Source organism: Heloderma suspectum, chromosome 2, assembly GCF_057233095.1.
Source record: "Heloderma suspectum isolate Gila_16-S chromosome 2, 16-S_ref, whole genome shotgun sequence".
NCBI classification, from domain to species: domain Eukaryota; kingdom Metazoa; phylum Chordata; class Lepidosauria; order Squamata; family Helodermatidae; genus Heloderma; species Heloderma suspectum.
The window spans coordinates 243,343,166-243,363,648 of record NC_139459.1 but is presented as its reverse complement, the minus strand read 5'-3'; the positions used below and the strand labels follow the sequence as shown (position 1 = coordinate 243,363,648).

Genomic DNA, 20,483 nt, shown 5'->3' with positions numbered 1-20,483 from the left:
GGAGCTGCTACTGAGTGCACAGAGAGGTCCACAAAGGTTTTTGTTCTATATGTGGTACTCCTATCACACCTACAGCAGACACATGTCGAAAGGAGTGTTTCTGGTAAAAAAAAATACTTATGGATACCATGCCACATGCAGTTAGCCCATTAGATATGTTCGGTGGTAACAAAAAACCACTACAGTCTGCAACCTCTATATCCTCAGATTGCAGAATATCAGAAGCCAGGGGGCCACGGCTGAAGCCCAAAATCATGAGGATTCACATTATGAAGAATCTAATAATTGCCTTGCTGAGTGTGACAAGGTCCATCTAGTGCAGTTTTTTATTTCCAGAAGTAATCAACCAGATCTGTCAGGATGTTCAAAGTCAGAGCATAAAGGAGATGGCCTTCCACATTTGTTTGTGCACAGTATGTAGGATTCAGAGATACACTGCTTTGATACATGGAGGTTCCATTTAGCTATCATACTAATTACATTTGTAATCTATTTGGCTAAAATGTCACCAGAAAATGGCTCCGGATGTATCCCCCCCACACACACACACACACATCTTCGGATTAGCAGTGTTGTTATGCTACACTTTACTGCTTTTTCAAAAGTCATCCAAATCTAATACTTACTGTGAAAACAAAGTCCTTGACCGAACTATGAACTTGAACACATATTCCAGAGCTTTCAGGGTTCTTAGGATAGGTTCACAATGTTCTCCTCTGTTGGAGGTATCTAAGTAAGTCTTCAAAACTGTCATTAGTTTCCTGAAATCAGGAAAATATGTTACAAAGAGAAAAAAATTATCTTTGTCACACTGGATTTTTAAGTTGTGTAACACAGCAAACGTATGAAATACATGCTTTTTATGTTATAATTCAAATACAAATATCACACCATTCAACAGGGGAAAAGCCACAGTAGTATGACCCTTTATTTCTTGTTATTATTTCTATCTATCACACAGGATGGTCTTGAATAGTGGCCACAGTCATTACACGGGATAATATTACAGTACAAGTTCAATAAGGGGCTGGGAATTCTTTGAGCCAAACAATTTGCGCCAGTAATACTTAGGATTGCAGTCTTTAAGTGTCTGCAGCATGCAGAGTATTTTGGCAAGGACTGCGATGAGGAAGAGGAGGAGGAAGTACTATATCTAAATATCATTAGCTCATAGCTATGGGTAGAATGAGAAATTGTAAAGGAAACAGTATTTGCCATAGGCTCCACTTGTTTTCTAAGCTGTCTCAGAACAAACAAAAACCTACCTTTTTGAACATTAGGTTGGATCTAGACTGAGTCTGCAAGCCTATACCCACTTACCAGGGAATAAGCCCCATTAAACTCAATGGGACTTTTTTCTGAGTAGAAATGTATAGGATTGCACTGATCGTATGTTGCACTTAGTTCCCATTGGAATCAGTAGGACTTAATTCACAACTACATTTTCCTGTTGATTTCAGTAGGACCTTAGTTCAACTAAATCTGGATCCACCCATCTTCTATAATGGCTAGAAATGTCACTTATTTCAAACAACTTAAGGAAACATTCAGAACCATGCACACATGTGGAAGGTAAACATCTGTATGTATAAGTCATCTCAACAAGACAATTACACCAGCGAGCATTTGAATAGGTGATCTTATTCCAATTCACTATTTATGACACTTTAGCCTAAACCAGATTCTGACTCTTCCACAGCTTCCTCAGAAGAGGAAAAGGACCCATCAGCAGCTTTATTTGTCACCTGGAGCTTCACTACTTCAGCCCCAGCCAATATGGCCAATGGTCAGGCACGATGGGAATTGTAATCCAAAATATCTGGAGGGCATCAGCTTGGGGTAGGCTGTCATACAGAATCTTAGAAATAGACTGATACTCTACATGACAGCATATATTTAAAGGGCTTCTTCCAAATGTTCGTGGGCTGTCAATGGGACACAAATGGAGATTTTTAATTGTTGAAATTGTTGGAGATTTTCAAATATATAACTGATGAAACATGAAGAACAACCACTAATCTAGAACAGGGGTGGGGAACTTGTGGCCCTCCAGATATTTTGGCCTAAAATTCCCATCGTCTCTCACCACTAGCTATGCTGGCTAGGGCTGATGGCCAAAACATCTGGAAGGCCACATGTTGCCCACCCTTGAAGACAGTTTCTGTTAGCAAATACGGAAGGCTCTGCGATGCACAAGGAACAAATATTGGGTAATTATAGTACCCTTGTGCCTGCTTTGTGTAATTCATTCTCCAAGATCAACTGGAAATCTATAACAATCTTGTTATTTGAATAAGCCAGCTTCACATGGCATTTCTGTGCTAACTCAATAAGGGTGCAACCCTATGGATGCTTAAACAGGAAAAAAAAAAAACTCCTACAACTCCCAGCATTCCCCAGCCAGCCATGCTGGGAGTTGTAGGAGGGTTTTTTTTTTCTATCTAAACATGCATAGGATTGTGCCCTAACAATATCTCCATATTGGATCTTGGAGAATGAGAATTCTGTCTCCTATGACTGACAGCCGCTCTCCAAAGTCCCAGAAAGATGCCACTCCCCACCAAGAACCTTTGATATGGAGATATCAGGGACTGAGCCTGGGACCATTTGCATGCAAAGAATGTGATCCACACATGGCTTTTCTCCATACTGATACAAACTATGTTATAAACTTACTTATAGGCTAACGTCGCACTGAAGTGTTGCTGTATATAAGCCTCCAGTACGGTATTGAAATGCTGAAATTTCCGGTCTGCAATGAGTCCTATTATATAAATCTGTAACAGTTGAATAGGATTAGTGTTTTCACCCACCCACCCCAAAAATGAAGTATAAATTAGAAACTTTGGGTTGTTGATTTTTTCTATTTTTTCTATTTATTTTATTTATTTCATTTCTATACCGCCCAATAGCCGAAGCTCTCTGGGCGGTTCACAAAACTTAAAACCAAACAGCACACAATAAAACAATTTAAAATATATAGAACATTAAAACCACAATATAACAATACAACCACAATAAAAACCTAGCAGCAGTGCAGGAGTTTAAAATACAGATTTAAAACAGCAAAGCTAAAAGTTTAGAAAGCTGAAATGCTAAAATGCCTGGGAAAATAAAAAGGTCTTCACCTGGCGCCGAAAGGAATACAATGTAGGTGCCAGGCGAACCTCACTAGGGAGCTCATTCCAGAGCCGGCAACTCTTTTAAAAGCTAACGTTTACAATCAGCTTTTAAAAATTAAAGAAAATATTTTTTTAAAAGCTCTAAGTGATGTATTTTTAGCTAACTCTTTCCCAACTTGTGACCCTCCAGATGTGCCAGTCTCATGTGCTGCAATCCAACACATCTGAAGGGCACCCAGTTGGAGAAGTCTGTATTAGGGAAAGCCAAATGTTTCTTCTTTATGGATGCAACACATTTATGTTTGTAATCCTGAAGCCATTTCAGTTGTGGGCAGTGCCTTATTTCGATAGTAAGTGGTTTCCTCAAACAGAGCCCCTAGATTATAGTTACTGAACAGTGGAGGGAAAGTGCACCAAATATATCTGTAGTATTTGGTATCATAGTCCTTACCAGTGCATCGAAGACAAGGATGTCATATGCATCACTATGAGAATGTTCCATCATGATATTAAACAGGGCATCTAAAGTATCTTGGAGGAACTAAAGAAGGGAAAGAAGGAATGAAAAGAGCGAACTAACAGTTTAATCACTTTGGCACTGGGACAGGATAAAGATTCCTCAAGAAATATTGTGATTCCTCTAAGCAGAAAACCTTCCACCTGGCCCCAGGGAGAGTGCTTCATGCCTCAAAGGTCCCATCCCTCCAGGCCTGTCACCTGGAGCTTCAGCACATCTTTGAAGATTTCTTTTGGTCATTGCACATATTTAACTCAAACAAAGCACAGGGGTGGTTATCACTGTGAATGTAATGCTAAATATTGCCTGTTGTTTACATTGGAATGAACAGATCACTTCCTTTTTCCTGAGTCTTATCTGAGAATTTTCAAAGTTGTACTGTAACACAAGTACTTATGTCATAGAGCCTCTCAAACTTTGGTCTGCAATTATTATTAATGTTGAGTCACTGTGAATGAAGAATAAATTAGACAGTTGGGAGCAACACCTTTCCAACCCACAGTGTCCTGATGATATAGTCATGTGTTGTGCCCCTATCAGGATACTAAAAATACAAAAGTAGGGTAAGGGTGGCAGTGAGGAAGATAGTAACTCTCTTCCCACTTGCATGCCACGTCTCAGTCTCCATTATTACCTAGATTCCTAGCCAAGTGGGGAAGGACAAAGTGGAGCATGCCAACATGAAGAGGATTCCCCCTTCCACTCACACCAACTCAGATCTCCCTCTTTCCATGTTGAGTCAAGAAGCTCAGATGAGAGGAAGGGTCAAAGTGGGTTGGCAGGCCAAAGTCAGCTATTGGGCTGACAGTTGCCAACTGCTATTCTAGACTTTCCCAACCTTAGTTCCTCACATGTTGTAGGCCTGCCACTCCCATTATCCCTAACCATTGGCTATACTGGCTAGGGATAGACATAAAGATAGAATCATAGGGTTGGAAGGGGCCTACAAGGCCATCGAGTCCAACCCACTGCTCAAAGCCTGATTCCCAGGTGGTCTCCCATCTCCCATCCATGTGGATGTGTCATTCATGCAACTTTCTTTTCATGGAACCATTATTCCCTAGCTTCCATAGTCAAAGCCTGAAGTACATAAGTTATTCACAGCAAAATAACTTGCACACATTTTCATATGGCAAAATAAACCATTACATGTTCAAATTTTACCATTAACACAAATATTTTTCAAGATAAGCTACACTCAACTTGTGTTCAAAGATGAATATAATGTTCATGTACATTAAGGGAAAGGGAAGATAATAGGTGGCTTTTATTATCCATACACCTATATAATCTTTTTTTTTCCCCATTTGTACAGGTAAAGGCAAGTTGCCTTTCAAATTGGCCTTGGTGTTGTGCTTACTATGAGGTAATCAGGCATTAAAGTGTGAAGTCTTGAATCAAGGGATCTATGATTGTTACAAATGGCCATGCCTAGAATTTTGATAAGTTTGGGGAGTGCTAAAGCAGCAGCTCGCAGATTCTACTTTAATCAAGGTGAGTGTCCCAGGAGAATATTTGTGTGAAGCTTCAGATCAAGAGAAAATGAATTATACTTGCTGCACAGTAATGCTACTGCCTCTCCTTGCAGTATTTTACGCACACACAGCTTTCCTTGGTTTCAGTATCGAAGCAAATCTGAGAGAAAAGTGCTTCACCGGGGCAGGAGGCAGGCTTAGGGAGAGAACGCTCAGCACAGAGGAGCAACATGCAGGATAGAAATGCCAAGAGCTTGTAAAACCTTTTTTCTTTTATTTGAAAATATGTGTGTCCTGGTAAATAGGTTGAACTGATGACATGTTGGGAAAGTCTCATGGTTGTTGATACACCGGCAGAATCTCTGATCTGTCCCAATTGTGCAAGACAAGATACAAACACTTCAGACTGGAACCCAACAAGACAGGAAGCCTAGAGTGGGAGATGGAATTCTTGTAGAACATCACAATGCTGCCTCCCCAGCCCTCAAGCCTATGCTGGTGTTGAACTGAGCACCCAGGTGGACAGAGTTAAGAGAGATAAACCCCAGTTCATCCAACCAAGTTTCAATGATACAAGCCAGATCAGCCCACTCACCCATGATCTAGTAATGGATTTGTTGTTGTTGTTGTTCAGTCGTTCAGTCGTGTCCGACTCTTCGTGACCCCATGGACCATAGCACGCCAGGCCTTCCTGTCCTGCGCTCTCTCCCGGAGCGTGCTCAAGTTCATATTCATTGCATCGGTGATGCTATCTAGCCATCTCATCCTTTGCCGTCCCCTTCTCCTTTTGCCTTCAGTCTTTCCCAGCATCAGGGTCTTTTCCAGGGAGTTTTCTCTTCGCATTAGGTGGCCAAAATATTGGAGCTTCAGCTTCATTATCTGTCCTTCCAATGAGCACTCAGGGTTGATTTCCTTTAGGATGGACTGATTTGACCTCCTTGCAGTCCAGGGGACTCGTAAGAGTCTTCTCCAGCACCACAGTTCGAAAGCATCAATTCTTCGGCGCTCAGCCTTCCTTATAGTCCAGCTCTCACAGCCATACATTACTACTGGGAAAACCATAGCTTTGATTAGACGGACCTTTGTCGGCAAGGTGATGTCTCTGCTTCTTACTATGCTGTCTAGGTTTGCCATAGCTTTCCTCCCAAGGAGCAAGCGTCTTTTAATTTCATGGCCACAGTCACCATCTGCGGTGATCTTGGAGCCCAAGAAAGTAAAATCTGTCACTGCTTCCATTTCTTCCCCTTCTATATGCCAGGAAGTGATGGGGCCAGATGCCATGATCTTCGTTTTTTTAATGTTGAGTTTCAAACCAGCTTTTGCACTCTCCTCTTTCACCCTCAACAAGAGGCTCTTGAGATCCTCTTTGCTTTCTGCCATTAGGGTGGTATTGTCTGCATATCGGAGGTTGTTGATAATTCTCCCGGCAATCTTAATTCCGACCTCTGATTCATCCAACCCGGCATTTCTCATGATGTACTCTGCATATAAGTTAAATAAGCAGGGTGACAATATGCAGCCTTGTCGTACTCCTTTCCCAATTTTGAACCAATCGGTTGTTCCATCTCTGGTTCTTACTGTTGCTTCTTGACCCTCGTACAGGTTTCTCAGGAGACAGGTAAGGTGGTCTGGTACTCCCATCACTTTAAGAATTTGCCACAGTTTGTTGTGATCCACACAATCAAAGGCTTTAGCGTAGTCAATGAAGCAGAAATAGACGTTTTTCTGGAATTCTCTTGCTTTCTCCATGATGCAGCGAATGTTGGCGATTTGATCTCTAGTTCCTCTGCCTCTTCTAAACCCAGCTTGTACTTCCGGTAGTTCTCAGTTCGCATACTGCTGAAGCCTAGCTTGTAGGATTTTGAGCATAACCTTGCTGGCATGTGAAATGAGCGCAATTGTGCGGTAGTTTGAACACTCTTTGGCGTTGCCCTTCTTTGGAATTGGAATGTAAACTGACCTTTTCCAGTCTTGTGGCCACTGTTGAGTGTTCCAGATTTGTTGGCATATTGAATGCAGCACTTTAACAGCATCATCTTTTAGGATTTTAAATAGCTCGGCTGGAATACTGTCATCTCCGCTAGCTTTGTTGTTACTAATGCTTCCTAAGACCCACTTGACTTCACTCTCTAGGATGTCCGGCTCACGTTCAGTGACCGCACTATCATGGCTATCAGGGACATTCAGATCTTTCCTGTATAGTTCTTCTGTGTATTCTTGCCACCTCTTCTTAATCTCATCTGCTTCTGTTAGGTCCCTGCCTTCTTTGTCCTTTATCATGCCCGTCTTTGCACAAAACGTTCCCTTGAGATCTCCAATTTTCTTGAAGAGATCTCTAGTCTTTCCCATTCTGTTGTTTTCCTCGATTTCTTTGCATTGTTCATTTAAGAAGGCCTTCTTGTCTCTCCTTGCTATTCTCTGGAACTCTGCATTCAGTTGGGTATATCTTCCCCTTTCTCCCTTGCTTTTCGCTTCCCTTCTTTCGTGAGCTACTTGTAAAGCCTCATCAGACAGCCACTTTGCTTTCTTGCATTTCTTTTTAATGGATTACTGTGATCCTATTATGGACTAATCTGGCATTCAGCACCAATACCAACAGGGCTGACAGAAGGCTAACATGCCAACCAGGAACAGTGGGGTTGTGGAAAAGGCCAGAGAGTGGGACAGAGAGAGCCTATCTGACCCCCCATCCCTCACCTGGCTTGTCTGACCTCCCATCAACAGATCTTACCTGTACCAGTAGGTATACGGGTGCTCCTGCTTTCACACAGATTATAATCACAGTTTCCCAAACATATTTATTCAGCCAAAAGAAACAGGATTACACACCTAATGTGCTCTTAGGTACAAAAATTCAACGTGCATTCAAGATGTTAACATGAACGGTAAAAGTCCTAGATATTAAAATCCAAGCATACAATATTACAAGATACAATCATTACTAAAAAAAAATTAAATTGATGATTCCCTAAAAACTATTGTAAGAGGTAACAGGAGCCAAATAGTCAGAAACAAGCTTAAAATAAATAAACCAGGCAGTTCAATTTTATCTAAAACCTAGATGCTAAAATCAAAGTAGCAGGAACAAGACAGTTAAATGCATGAATCTTAAGTTTCTCCTCTCAGTAAAAAACAACAACCAAGTCTACCCTCCAGTCTAAACCGTTCCTTCCTCTCACCAGGGAACTCTAAAGATATTCCCATCAACACCTCTGTCACAATTTAAATAGCCTGGTCATGTCCCTCACTGACTAGAGCCACGTATTTCAGATCTCCCTCGAGAGGGCAAGGCTGTCCTTGGCCAGACCTGGATGGAGGAATGCAGATAGCTTCCTCTTCCTCTGTTGTGGCCATGTTGGGAGAGCTGGGGCAGGTGGAATTCATGAAGGGTCAGGTCCCAGCTGACCTGATGAGCCTGGCAAACCTTGTTTGCTCTGCTGCTGCTGCTTCTGTGGGGCCTATTGTCAGACCTGGCCAAAACACCCACTATTAGGGCTGTGCACAGACACACACACCCAACCTGCTTTGGAGGCCGATTTGGAGCTTCGGATTCAGCCCCGATCCACTTCGGATTGATTCAGACCCATCTGACCCACTTCAGACTGCAGATCCAAAGCAAGATTCGGAAATCCGAATTATTCAGATTTTACATTTTCTCATTGACTTGGAGAACAGAAATGGCCATAACTTTTTTAGTTTTTATGATAAATATATTACATTTGGAGACCTGGCAGCCCCTATGGAGGTGATTGAACCTGCCAAATCTCACACACATAGGTCCAGTGGCTCTTGTGCTAGCCACAGGTAAAATTTGATTTTTTCAAGAAAACCTGTCAAAGCAAAGAGCTATAATTTTTTGTGCTTCCACATAAGTGCATGACAATTGGGGATCTGGCAGCCCCTATGGAGGTGACTGAACCTGCCAAATTTCAGACAGTTAGGTCCAACAGCTTTTGTGCTAGCCGTGCATAAAGTTTCCTTTTCTCAAAAACTAAAACACAAGGTAAACCCCCCCCCCAAAAAAAAAAACTGTCAAGCCACACAGGGGATTAGAGATCCTAATCAGAAGGTGTTTAAGGTGACAATTAGGAGATTGGTATCACTAGTCTCTGGTGCAGGTATTTTTGAAGTGCAAAATAACCCTAATACTTTCCTTTTGTGTGTCCTGAATCTGCCACTGTTCAGCTTCACTGGATGACCTGAGGCTCTTCTCAGGAAGGGAGGAAAAAAGTTAAACCTCTCTTTGGATGCAATACACATTACCTGGGAGTACGTCACATTGAACTCCATGGAGTTGATTTATTGCACTGTTCTACTTTCTCTGCTCCATATAATTGTATAAACCTTCCCCTTATTTGCCTTTCTTCTAAATTAAATAGCCCAAACACTGAAGCCTTTCCTTATAGAGGAGTTATTCCAGCCCCCTGATCTTTTTGGCAGCCCTTTTCTCCATTTGTAAAAGGAAGGGTAAGATGAAGCAAACATATTTAAAAAAATGAATATAGCCTAGCCTGATCATATTCTTCCTATGGCCATTCCATATAAACAAGGGAAAACAAGCAACAGGCAAACAAGCAACAGGCTTTTGCCACAGGTTTTTTCTTAAAAAAATAAAATAACATAAGGGTCATCTTACAGGGAGCTAAGTCATAGCCACCAGCAGTACCACCCAGCCACCACTCAGGTGGGCACATTCAAGGCTGGCACAGTCCCCCTGGCGGTGGAGGAACTGTGCAGCATGGCATGGGTCGCAGAAGCTGGTGGAGGAGGAGGAGGGCAGCAGCAAGGAGGGCACTGCATGGGCACAGGCCATGGGGCAGGCAAGCAGGCAGACTGGCTGTCAGACAGACAGAGAGTGTATGTATTGGTGTACTGCTTTGGTCACACACAGTTTGCTTGTGCACAATAATGTGTATTCTGCATTCACACAGCACACGCACACACACGACCAAAAGGAAAGCAGATACAGAAAGAAAAAAAACTACCTATACAAGCTAAGGGGTGAAGGGAAGGGAAATAACACTAACACTAACTATATATCTAAATCCTAACAGAAGAGAAAAGGGATGGGTGGGGAGTTGTATTTTTTTGTTTTTTATAAGAATATAGATGAAGAGTTGAAACATGGGAAGGGAAGGAACAGTAACTGAGAAGGGCAGGGTGGGCGGTAGCGGTAGGGAGCCCAAGAACAAGCAGTAAACAAAGAGAAAGGATATACATGCATACATACAACTTGAGAAGGGCTGGGCAGGTACTGGGAACTGCTGCACTAGCACAATCCAGCAATGAAGAACTCTCCTCCTTCTACCAGCTCTCTCTCTCACACACACACTGGGCAATGAAAGCAGAATCTCCTGTTATATACAACCCCTCCTCTACCACTGTGATGGAGGACTGCTGGGTTAAAAGATCAGCCCTATTGGCACCTAGAGATGTCACTTGCCAAGCCTCAGTTCCCTCCTCCCAACTCCTCCTCTCCCCACCCCCCACCCCGATCTTAAGCAAATTGTTACATTTCCCAGACAGGCTGTCTGGCCTTCAGAATCATCCAGATTGGTCCAAATCAGTTTGGATCGATCCGCTCCACTTCGGACTGCTCCAAATCGGATCCAGACTGATTCAGTCCAAAACACCCCACTTAGGTTCAGAATTCAGATCCAGAACCAGAGTGATGCACAGCCCTACCCACCACCCTTAAATGTCTCCAGAAAATGCCTAAGGCCAACACCGCCATACCATGTTGTATGCGCACGTAACATGTTGGCTTCAACGTAATTCATGTGGGTACGGATATATTCATGCAGAATACCCGGCTAGACAATAATAATTATTTCCAGGGACAGCTAGGTCTGTGGAGAAACACAGTAATTTCTTGGTGATTAGGTAGATCTTGACAGGGAAACTTAGCCTTCCTAAAGCCCAGGGAAACTTAGCCTTCCTAAAGCCATCAAATGCTTTTGTTCAGGCATTTGGATATTGATCCAGAGTGTGTTAGGTCCAGCCCTAGTAAGATTTATCACAGCTGTTTTATGGTGTTTTAATGTAAGTGTTGTAATCCTTATTTTTATGGCTCCTTTGTTATCTTGGGTCGTTAGCTGCCCTGTGTTCCAACAGGGCTGGCCCTACCATTAGGCAGAGTGAGGCTGAATCTACACATAGCAGTTATACCATTATCCTACCATTATCATAACTATTGGTGCCCACTGGTATCATGTGTACCAATAGTTATGGTAACGGTGGGATAATGGTATAACCACTATGTGTAGATTCAGCCTGAGACAGTCACCTCAGGCAGCAGATGCTGGATGATATGGAGCAGATGCTGGCAGCCCCTTGACTGTTCCCCAATACTGGAGGACAGGCTGTGTGTTCCAGGCAACCTGCCCTGCATCTCCTAAGCTAGCCTGCTGCCCTCAGGTGAGATGGAAGATGCCGTCCCATCGCCAGTGTTGAAGTAATATCCAACCACCAGTCCAGTCGGCTTCTGTAGGTGGAATGGGGGAGGGGAATCTTGTCCTCTGACTCAGTCAGTGAAATGCATTGGGTTGACCCAGGTTCCAGAATTGGAAGATGGGTGAGATTAAAAAATTCTGAATAAATTAAATCTGCATGCCTTGGACAGATAAAACAAGACTGCATTACTGGAAGTAGAGGAGTGGGCCCTTTGTCTTCCCCCATTAGCCATCTTAGACTCCTTCTGAGCCATTCTCAAGGGACTAGTCTTTCCCAGTTAGCATATAACAGAAGTGCAAACAACTGAGAGAAAACCATGTCAATGTAAGCAACTGCAAGAAAACGATGTCTATGAAATTGCTAATATTTCTTATACAAATTTTGAAAAGAATTTGAGGACTAGCACTGGTCTTCCTAATTTGTCTGTTTAGGAAACAATTATCCAGTGGGGAACCAAGGGATGACACAATGTTTCATTCCAAGGCATTTTATAAAGACAGTTCCTTCTAAATTGAATGATGTGCGGTGCATACACTTAAAGATGGACAAGTAATGATGTACTGATATCTCAGAAGGATCACAATACTGAGGGTACTGTAAATTCTTATGGTGGCCAAGATATTAGATGCTCTACAAGAAAATCAGCAGGGTGATAACCTTCTGGGCGGGGGAACTATTCACAGTACCTCACTATTTAGAAAGTCCCAAACCTTAAATTACACCATCGTTGTGCCTTTAAAAGCATCACTGAACGAGATATACCTTCACAATTTCTTCGCCATCCACAATCTTCAGTTTTTCTAAGTTTTCCTGCAAGAGCTCTGGCTTCATACGCCACTTCAAAAGGCCCAGTAAACCCACTGAAGAGAAGAGCAGGGATATATTCAGGCATGGAAAGAGAGAGATTACCTTTCAAGTGCTGCAGAAATACTTTTGACAGAAGCTTACACTCTTACCATTTTGAGTTAACTTGGTTGAACAAACAAGCGTTGAAATGGCAAAGGAATCTCTTGAGCTTACTGAGAGCCCTCCTACACTGCTCGAACTCCGGCTTAAGGTTGAGCTTCTAGGTTCTAAGTGATGGCGTGAGGAAGGGAGGCTCAAGTAAGCGCTGGCATCTTCCATTTTCTTACTGTCTCCCTTGAGAACAAGACGTTAGTGAGATTCATTGGATTTAGTTAAATTTATACAGAACCATGCTCTTCCACATTGCCAGCACTGGACTGAAACATGTTACAACCCAAAGAAGACTACAGACTCATGTGCAATGTTTGAAAGGATTTTAAAGGAAAAGTTTTGATTTTCTTTTTCCAGTCCAAAAAACAGTACTTTAAATTGACCAGGAAACAAATAGATAGCCAGTGTAACTGGCACAGAATTGATGTAATATGTTTTGAACACTCTGCCCCTTCCAGGATTCTTGCTGCCCCATTCTGTACCAATGGAAAATTCTGAGCTAAAGGCACCCCCAAAGTAGAGAGCATTACAGTAATCCAACCTGTACGTGACCAGACCATGTGTCACCAACGTGGAGAGGTTTGCTTTCCCCAGATCTTCTTGATTTCTCTTCAAAGAAACTTAAAAGATGTTCAGTAATAAATTGTTTTCAGAAAAGGAATCACAATGCCTAATTTTAGGTATATGGGCAGCCGCTGCCAGCTGAGCATTTTAAATTGACTAAGGGTGCAATCCTATGCATGTTTAGACAGAAAATAAATCCTACAACTCCCAGCATGCCCCAACCAGCCATTCTGGGAAACAAATAGACAGCCAGTGTAACTGGCACATGAATTGAAGCATGCAGGCTGGGGCATGCTGGGAGTTGTAGGACTTTTTTCTGTCATAGCATGCCTAAGATTGTGCCCTAAAGGTATAATAGTCAAAGCTATTTTGTGGGTGTGTGGCCTGATAGGTCTCCAGCATCCTACAGGACATACTTGGAAAGGCTGACCTATAGAGTAGCCAAACAACTGGAAACATAGACAGACCAGTTGTTGTTTTTACTACCGCTCCATTTGCAAAAAAATTCTTCTGTAAAAGCTGGATATTTGGGCTAGTGGCCAGATGTGTTTGAGTACAGTGGAATATTTATTTATTTAAAAGTCAGCAGAAATTTTATACACATACACACAGCAGAAATATATATTATATATTTATATAAATATTTATTTATTTATTTATTTATTTCAAAAGTCAGCATTCTCAGTCTGCGTGCCTGGACTATGTATAGCCAATGAACTCACACTATGCTACCAACTCATTGAGCTCAGTCCTAGAAAGTTATTTCACCCCCGGATGGATATTCCCATTTGAGCCTGCTTGGAATGAAAGATTCATGCCAGCTGTCACCTGCCTCCAGGATTTAGACAAATAGTGTCTGGCAAAAAGGGGGGTTCAGTGGATGCACCCTGGTTTAAGGAATGTTCTCCCCCGGCAGGTTTGCTTCTATCATTTATGAGTTAGGTCAATCATTTTTACTTTCAAAGGCTTTTAATGGTGTTTGAGTGCTGTTTTTATCGTTAGCTTCCTCTAGTTTCTGTTATTTTTACTGTTGTAGTTTAAAAAAAAATCTTTTTATGTTTTTACTATTTTTTATGTTGAATTTTGTAATCCTCTTTGGATATTATGTTTTTAGTAGTAAAGTAATATAGAAATTAAAAAAGAAAAGAAATAAACATGTCTGTTTAGTACCCATGTACACATTTATACCCTAGCTGGCTCTACAGGCTGTGTTGAGTCAAAGAAGGTGGGTTTTCTGAGGGCCCTTGGGCAAGATCTCGATGGGTCCCCTCCCTCAGTGAGTCTTGCTTGCTTGACAGGCAGGGAGCCAGGGAGCAAGGAGGCCGTGGCATCTACTGCTCCTCCTTCTCACCACCATCATCGTCTGGGCCAGAGCAAGAGGCAGGTGAACAAGCAGGCTGCAACAGTGAAGTAGAGAAGACACTCCAAGGAGCCCTGCTGGTGTGTGGGCCCTCAGTAGGTGCCTGACCATGCCTACCCTTAACGCTGGCCACAACAACTACAAAACTAACTCTCAAGCTCATTTCTGTATGGCCCCTCTTTCCCTACATAGAATCCAAGTGCAGGTTCAACCCACTGTGATTGCCAGTGTCAGCCACAAAAGAGAACAGAATTATTTTTTCTATTTGTTCTGCTCCCACAACTCACTGAGTTTATAAAGCACCATCCCCTGTCCGCCTCCAGGCCCCACCCTTTAAGATTCCCAAGCACCAGCATTTTTTAAAACGATAAGTCGGCCACTCTACTGACTTATGATATTCATAAAGTTTTAATCATAGAACAGGTAATGTTACTTTTAATATGGCAAGCCACCCTGAGCTTTGGAGGAGGTGGGTTATGCATGCATAACAGAACATTACATTGCTATGGGAAAAGATTAAGCCTTAGGCTGCTTTGAGAATTGGAGTGTAACTTTGGATAACCAATAAGAGGTTGCCACTGGATTATGCAAAGAAGAATGGAAATCAAGATGGTGAACTACAAGATTATACCTTTAGAACTGCCAAATCATGAAAGCCATCAAGTAGAGTTGTCCCATCCTCCTTCATTAACTTTACAAAGGCCATTGCAAAATTCTTTTCTCCTTTGTCTTTAGCTGCACAATACAGAATTTGGTATTATTATTATTATTCATTTTTAAAACAGGTCAACTTATCTAATTTTGCATACCGAAAACAAAAATGAAGCAGGTTACTTACACTCCTGAGATGACCGATGTCTAAACGTAAAGCGCAAGTGAATTCTTTGCATATCCTCAATGGGCAGTGCTACCTATTTAAAGATATTAAAGCATCTGAAACAAAGAGCTACTAAAGTAAAAGAATAAGATGAACACAGGGAGGAAAGGTCTGCTAGTAGTTCTGAGCTAGGACTGCAAAAACCCAACATCTAACCATGGCTAGAGCCCTGCTATTCTCCTCACTGTTGGCCATTTACAAATAATGGTCTAATGTGATACTCTCCTGCAGTTTTTCAGAGCTTATATTTTATTATTTGTCAAATGAGATTTCAGACTTTCAGGGCCTAGTTTATATTATTTGCCAAATTAAACTCTTTAGTAACTATCACATCATCAAATGCCAGGGTATATGCCTTTGAAGGCATTTTTACATGTTAATCCTGATTCACATCATGGATAAAACCATTGTTGCATCCACCATCTTATATGTATCTGTCAAATCTGCCATTGAGGAATATAACATCACTTAAATCATGGGTGCATTTAAGGGTTTGCCCTGAAGCTCCTGAAAGTGCATAAAGCATCTTCTAACCCATGTAGGGTACCTGCATTCTTTGCTTTTAAAATTGTGTGTGGATCAGATTAACAAAGAAAGGAAAGTTGTGTAATAAAATGATCCACAGATGCAGAAATGGAGGGCCAACTCAGATGAACATTCCTTCCTGCATTGCAGCCTGGCCATTCCCAGAGATGCAGCCATGAAGATGAACTAACATCCATCCCCAGACACAGCTACCACTCTGTGAGGATGATTCACATCATGGTGACCTAAGAAAAACACACCACCATGTTCATGCAAATCCTTGTAAGGAGCAGTGCCAGCATGGGGACTATACCAAGTAGGGATGGGGGAGAATTTCTCCCCGAAACTTCGGGGGGCCGAGTGCCAACGCATTCGGTCCTCTGAAGGTTCGGGGAGAAATTCTCCCCCCCCCCCAGGATGGGACCTACCTTTTACGACTGTCGCTCCCGGCGGCGGGTCCCGGTGGCAGTTCGGCAGGTCTTCGTCAGGGGCGGGGGCGGCAGCCGGTCTTTCGACCGGCTGCCGCCGCCGCCGCCATTACAAGAAAAGTAAAAAAAAAAGCGCATACGCAAATGGCGGCCCCCATAGGGAGCCGCCATTCGCGTTCCTTATTTGGTCCCTGTAGTCTACGTAAAGATTTACGTAGACTATGGAGAAAATAAGGGCAACGCAAATAGCGTTGCCCTTATTTTCACCGTAGTCTACGTAAATCTTTACGTAGACTACAGGGACCAAATAAGGAACGCGAATGGCGGCTCCCTATGGGGGCCGCCATTTGCGTGTGCGCTTTTTTCTTTTTTTTTTAAAGTCACCCGTGATAGGCTACGTGACGATTAACGTAGCCTATCACGGCTGACTTTGCAGATCTAGCCATGATAGGCTACGTAAATCGTTACGTAGCCTATCACGGGGCTTTTTTTTTTTTACTTTTCTTTTGAAGTTCGCGGCCGGGGAGACAGGGCGCTTCTCCCCGGCCTGAATTTCGGCCGGGCGAGGCGGGAAGCCTCCCCCCCGGCCTGAATTTCGGCCGGGCGAGGCGGGAAGACACCCCCCCCTCACATGAACTTCGGGGGGAGAAGCGAAGTGCCTCCCCCCCACCGCGAAAAAAGCTGCGGGACAAGGTAAGTCCCTTTCGTACATCCCTAATACCAAGTCAAGTTTCGTCCTCAGCACGGGTTCATCCTGGAAGTCAAGTGGCTCCATGTAAAGAAAATTTCTAATGCCTAATCCAGCTTTAGATAGGATATCATAAGCTTGGATACAAAGGTGCCTTGCATGAGCAGAAAGGAACTTCTGCTCATGCAAGGTGCCCCCCTCAGTTTTCTGCCCATCTCCCCCACTACCCCGCCACATCCCATGCTGTTCCAGACACTTTCTTGATCCTCAGTAACAGCTTCTCAGGCTTTCATAGGCAGCCACAGTGGGGAGGAGGGGCCTGGAAAGTTCACACATCTCTGACTCCAATCCATAATTTTCATTAATCACAGCATGCATGTTCAGACACTGCTGAGTATTGCTTATTTATTATTTGTTTAATACTGCCTGTCATGTACAACATATCCAGGTGGTGTACAACAATAAAACTACAATATAAATATACATTATGGCAAAAAACAAAGAACAATTAAAATTAAATTCTATTTGAATTAGAATTGGAATTGGAGAATTCCAAAGGCTGGTTAATGAAGGCCCAAATTTCATTATAAACTTAATCTGGATTTCCATTGAAGTACACCATTTACAAATTGTCACTGCTTGAAACACAAAAGATTCTGAATGCACAGAAAAATAAATGTGTTTTACTACCGAGGAATACATTTTATTATGCCTTCTTTCTCCCTGCTGCCCTCTGTCTACTCTTGCCAAAACACCTTAATGGAATTAAATTTATTATCTGCCTAACAGCCACATTATGACAGCAATTTTCTATACTGCTCTCTCTTTAAAAGGAGCATATTTACAATATGCTTTTCTAGTAGCCTACAGCCATCTTGTAATTATTTCCATCACAACCTTCCAAGAATTTGCTTATTTAAAGTTACAGCAAACTACAGAGATGATTATTCATTCTTCTCTAACAAGGACAAACCTGATGGAAATAAATTGTAAGCGGGTTTGGGATGGGAAGAAGTTATTTTCTTAATTTCCTCAATTTATAAATTGTACACTTAAACTAAAAAAAAAAGTACAATATTGTAATGATACATATTGGGAGAAAATAAAATTAAACAACTCAGTCTTACAATAATTATTGTTTCTACCCAGTCTGTTTGTAGGCTCATGGTGAGTTAACTGTGTACTTTTTCAAATGAAAAAAAATCACTCCTGTTGTTTCTAGACAACAAAACAATACAAACAATTCCTTGATGGCTTGCATTTCTTCTGCTATATTTTCAGGAGTCCCTGATTTAGCCTATGCAGTAGTGCCCTAGGTTACTTATAAGGAAAAATTTTAAACTGGGGGCCCAATCTACATGGAAATGGAACGAGAAGCGCTTTCTGGTTATATCTGGATTTTCATGAGTTTTTCATGAAATCGCTTTGGTATGTCAGGGACACAGGAAGCAAGAAAAGCAGAGTATACAGCACCTAAAAACTCACTTTCACAGGTCACACAGCACTTGAAACCCTCATACTTTGGGGTTGAGTGGGCAGAGTAAACTGGACATCATCAACCCCATAGGTACTGCTCAGCGAATGAAGGAGGCTTGTTCCCCGCCCCTGTCCACATTCCCCTGCTCAGGGAAGTTTACTGGAAGTGCTGAATTAAGCCCCTGTAGTTTACCCCACTCCTCTCCCCTCTCACCCACCATTGGGATATTGTGAAAGATTAAAAGGTAATACGCTATTGTCAATGGGGAAAACAGGCTACATAATCTGAATGGGTAAACCAGCTACTGCACTTCTGAATGATTGAAGCAACGCTTCTGCACTATTCTGTATGGGAAAAACAGGCTACATACTGTTAATGGGTAAAGCAACTACAGTGCTAGGCTACACATTGTGAATGGGAAAACATCACTACTGTGATATAGTGAAAGGATGAAACAGCCCAAAGTAGTGCTAATTAAGAAAGAAAGCCTGTGTCCAAAAGTGCCCTAATGCGAATGGGGAAAAAGAGGGAATGCGGGGGAGGGGTGGCCCCACTCCTTGATCACGTCATTGCCAGGTCACAGAGGCATGCCCAGGATTTAATGCAGGGAGACAGAGCACACTGCAGCAGAACCGCACAGAAGCAGTGTTTAAGGAAAAAAGACACACTAAAAGGACTTCCTGAAAATGTGCCTTTTCCAGAGGGAAGCTGCGGGGTTGCTGCAGATTGGTGACAGTGTCATCTGTCACAAACTACCCTGATGTGCTCTCGCTCCACATTAAATCGACCATGTAGGTTGGGCCAGGGAGAAGAAGGCATTTCCTTGACATACCTTTAACGTCTCCATCCAGCGGGGTTGCTTGACTTGGTAGTAGACAACAGATTTGTATTCACTCACGGGCTTGTCCCCAGCTCCTAAACAAATTGCATTCTTACAAAAACAGGGGGGTAGAGAAGAGATGCAGCTTCTTAGTTCTTATGTACCTACCATTTTCATCACAGAACTATATCCCTTAGTTTTTAATATTGCCATCCATGCAACCTGTTCTGGGACTCTTTTCTCTTGCCACTCTAGAGAGAGTGAATGTACAGCCTCAAAGTAGGGAAAACACCAAAGAAAATACGTTTCTAAAGGTGTGTCCATTATATGGGCAGGCAGGGGGAGGTGATGTAACTCATGACAACAATAAAAGTATTAATTAGGCCAGCATCAACACTTGGCACTGTTCACCAGTCACTGAGGGCCCATTGGTGCTGGTGCATTTTGGCCAGTCCACCCATCTGCCCATGTCTCCTTGGCCTGGTTTTTACTATACAGGAGGTGGCTGTGAGTTGGCTACCATTTTAAATTTCCCCCTATACCTCAGATGCTTATATCAGGACACTGCGGGAAACTGCCATCACCACTTCTGCTGCTGCCCATTACCAGTAAAACCATAGGGCACCTGACAGGAGAAACTTTGCTGGAGGCACCACAGAACCTGGATCTGGCCTGCTGTTAACAGTCATACCTGCTGAGGTAATGATTATGGTTAACCAGCAATTTTGTTTAGTGGCTTAAACATTGGTACACAGAAATTCCCACATAAGAGAAGCACTGTCAAGGACAACATTTATCTGTGGAACGCCATGCATGTCTCTGTCTTTTTTTTCCAAATAGGAAACGCTTTGCCTCTCCCATTTGCATAGGTGCACAGAAAAAGGGTGATATCTTCTGTCTTACCAATGAAAATTCACTAACAAAAACCCAAACTGCACTTCAGCTGGCTAGTGTAATTCATCAGTTTTTCAAGTGTTAGTAGGAGTGATCTGAACATCGATGTGAGAACAACTAAGGAGGCTATTCAGGGATGGCGGGAAGATTAGATGGGCAACCTAGATCCTCGGCTGCTAAAGAACTGCCTTCCTGTTCCTTTTCCCCCTCTTAACAGTTCCTCAGAATGTATATACAAGTCATTCCACTGTTAAATCTATTTTATTCTTCTTCTTTGTATAGTTAGTCTTTCATTCCAATGTCCTACCAATGTCCCTCCCTTTTCA

At 42.5% G+C, this 20,483-nt stretch overlaps 1 protein-coding gene across 1 annotated transcript in view; it reads right to left on the bottom strand.

Annotated features, from left to right (window-relative positions):
- DOCK2 (dedicator of cytokinesis 2) overlaps positions 1-20,483 on the bottom strand; it is a 409,918-nt gene that overhangs the window by 341,821 nt on the left and 47,614 nt on the right. The window contains 8 exon segments of the mRNA XM_084838639.1: positions 627-761; positions 2,677-2,777; positions 3,574-3,663; positions 12,330-12,427; positions 12,524-12,707; positions 15,080-15,183; positions 15,287-15,359; positions 19,276-19,374. Coding sequence (XP_084694765.1) covers positions 627-761; positions 2,677-2,777; positions 3,574-3,663; positions 12,330-12,427; positions 12,524-12,707; positions 15,080-15,183; positions 15,287-15,359; positions 19,276-19,374 — 884 coding nt within the window.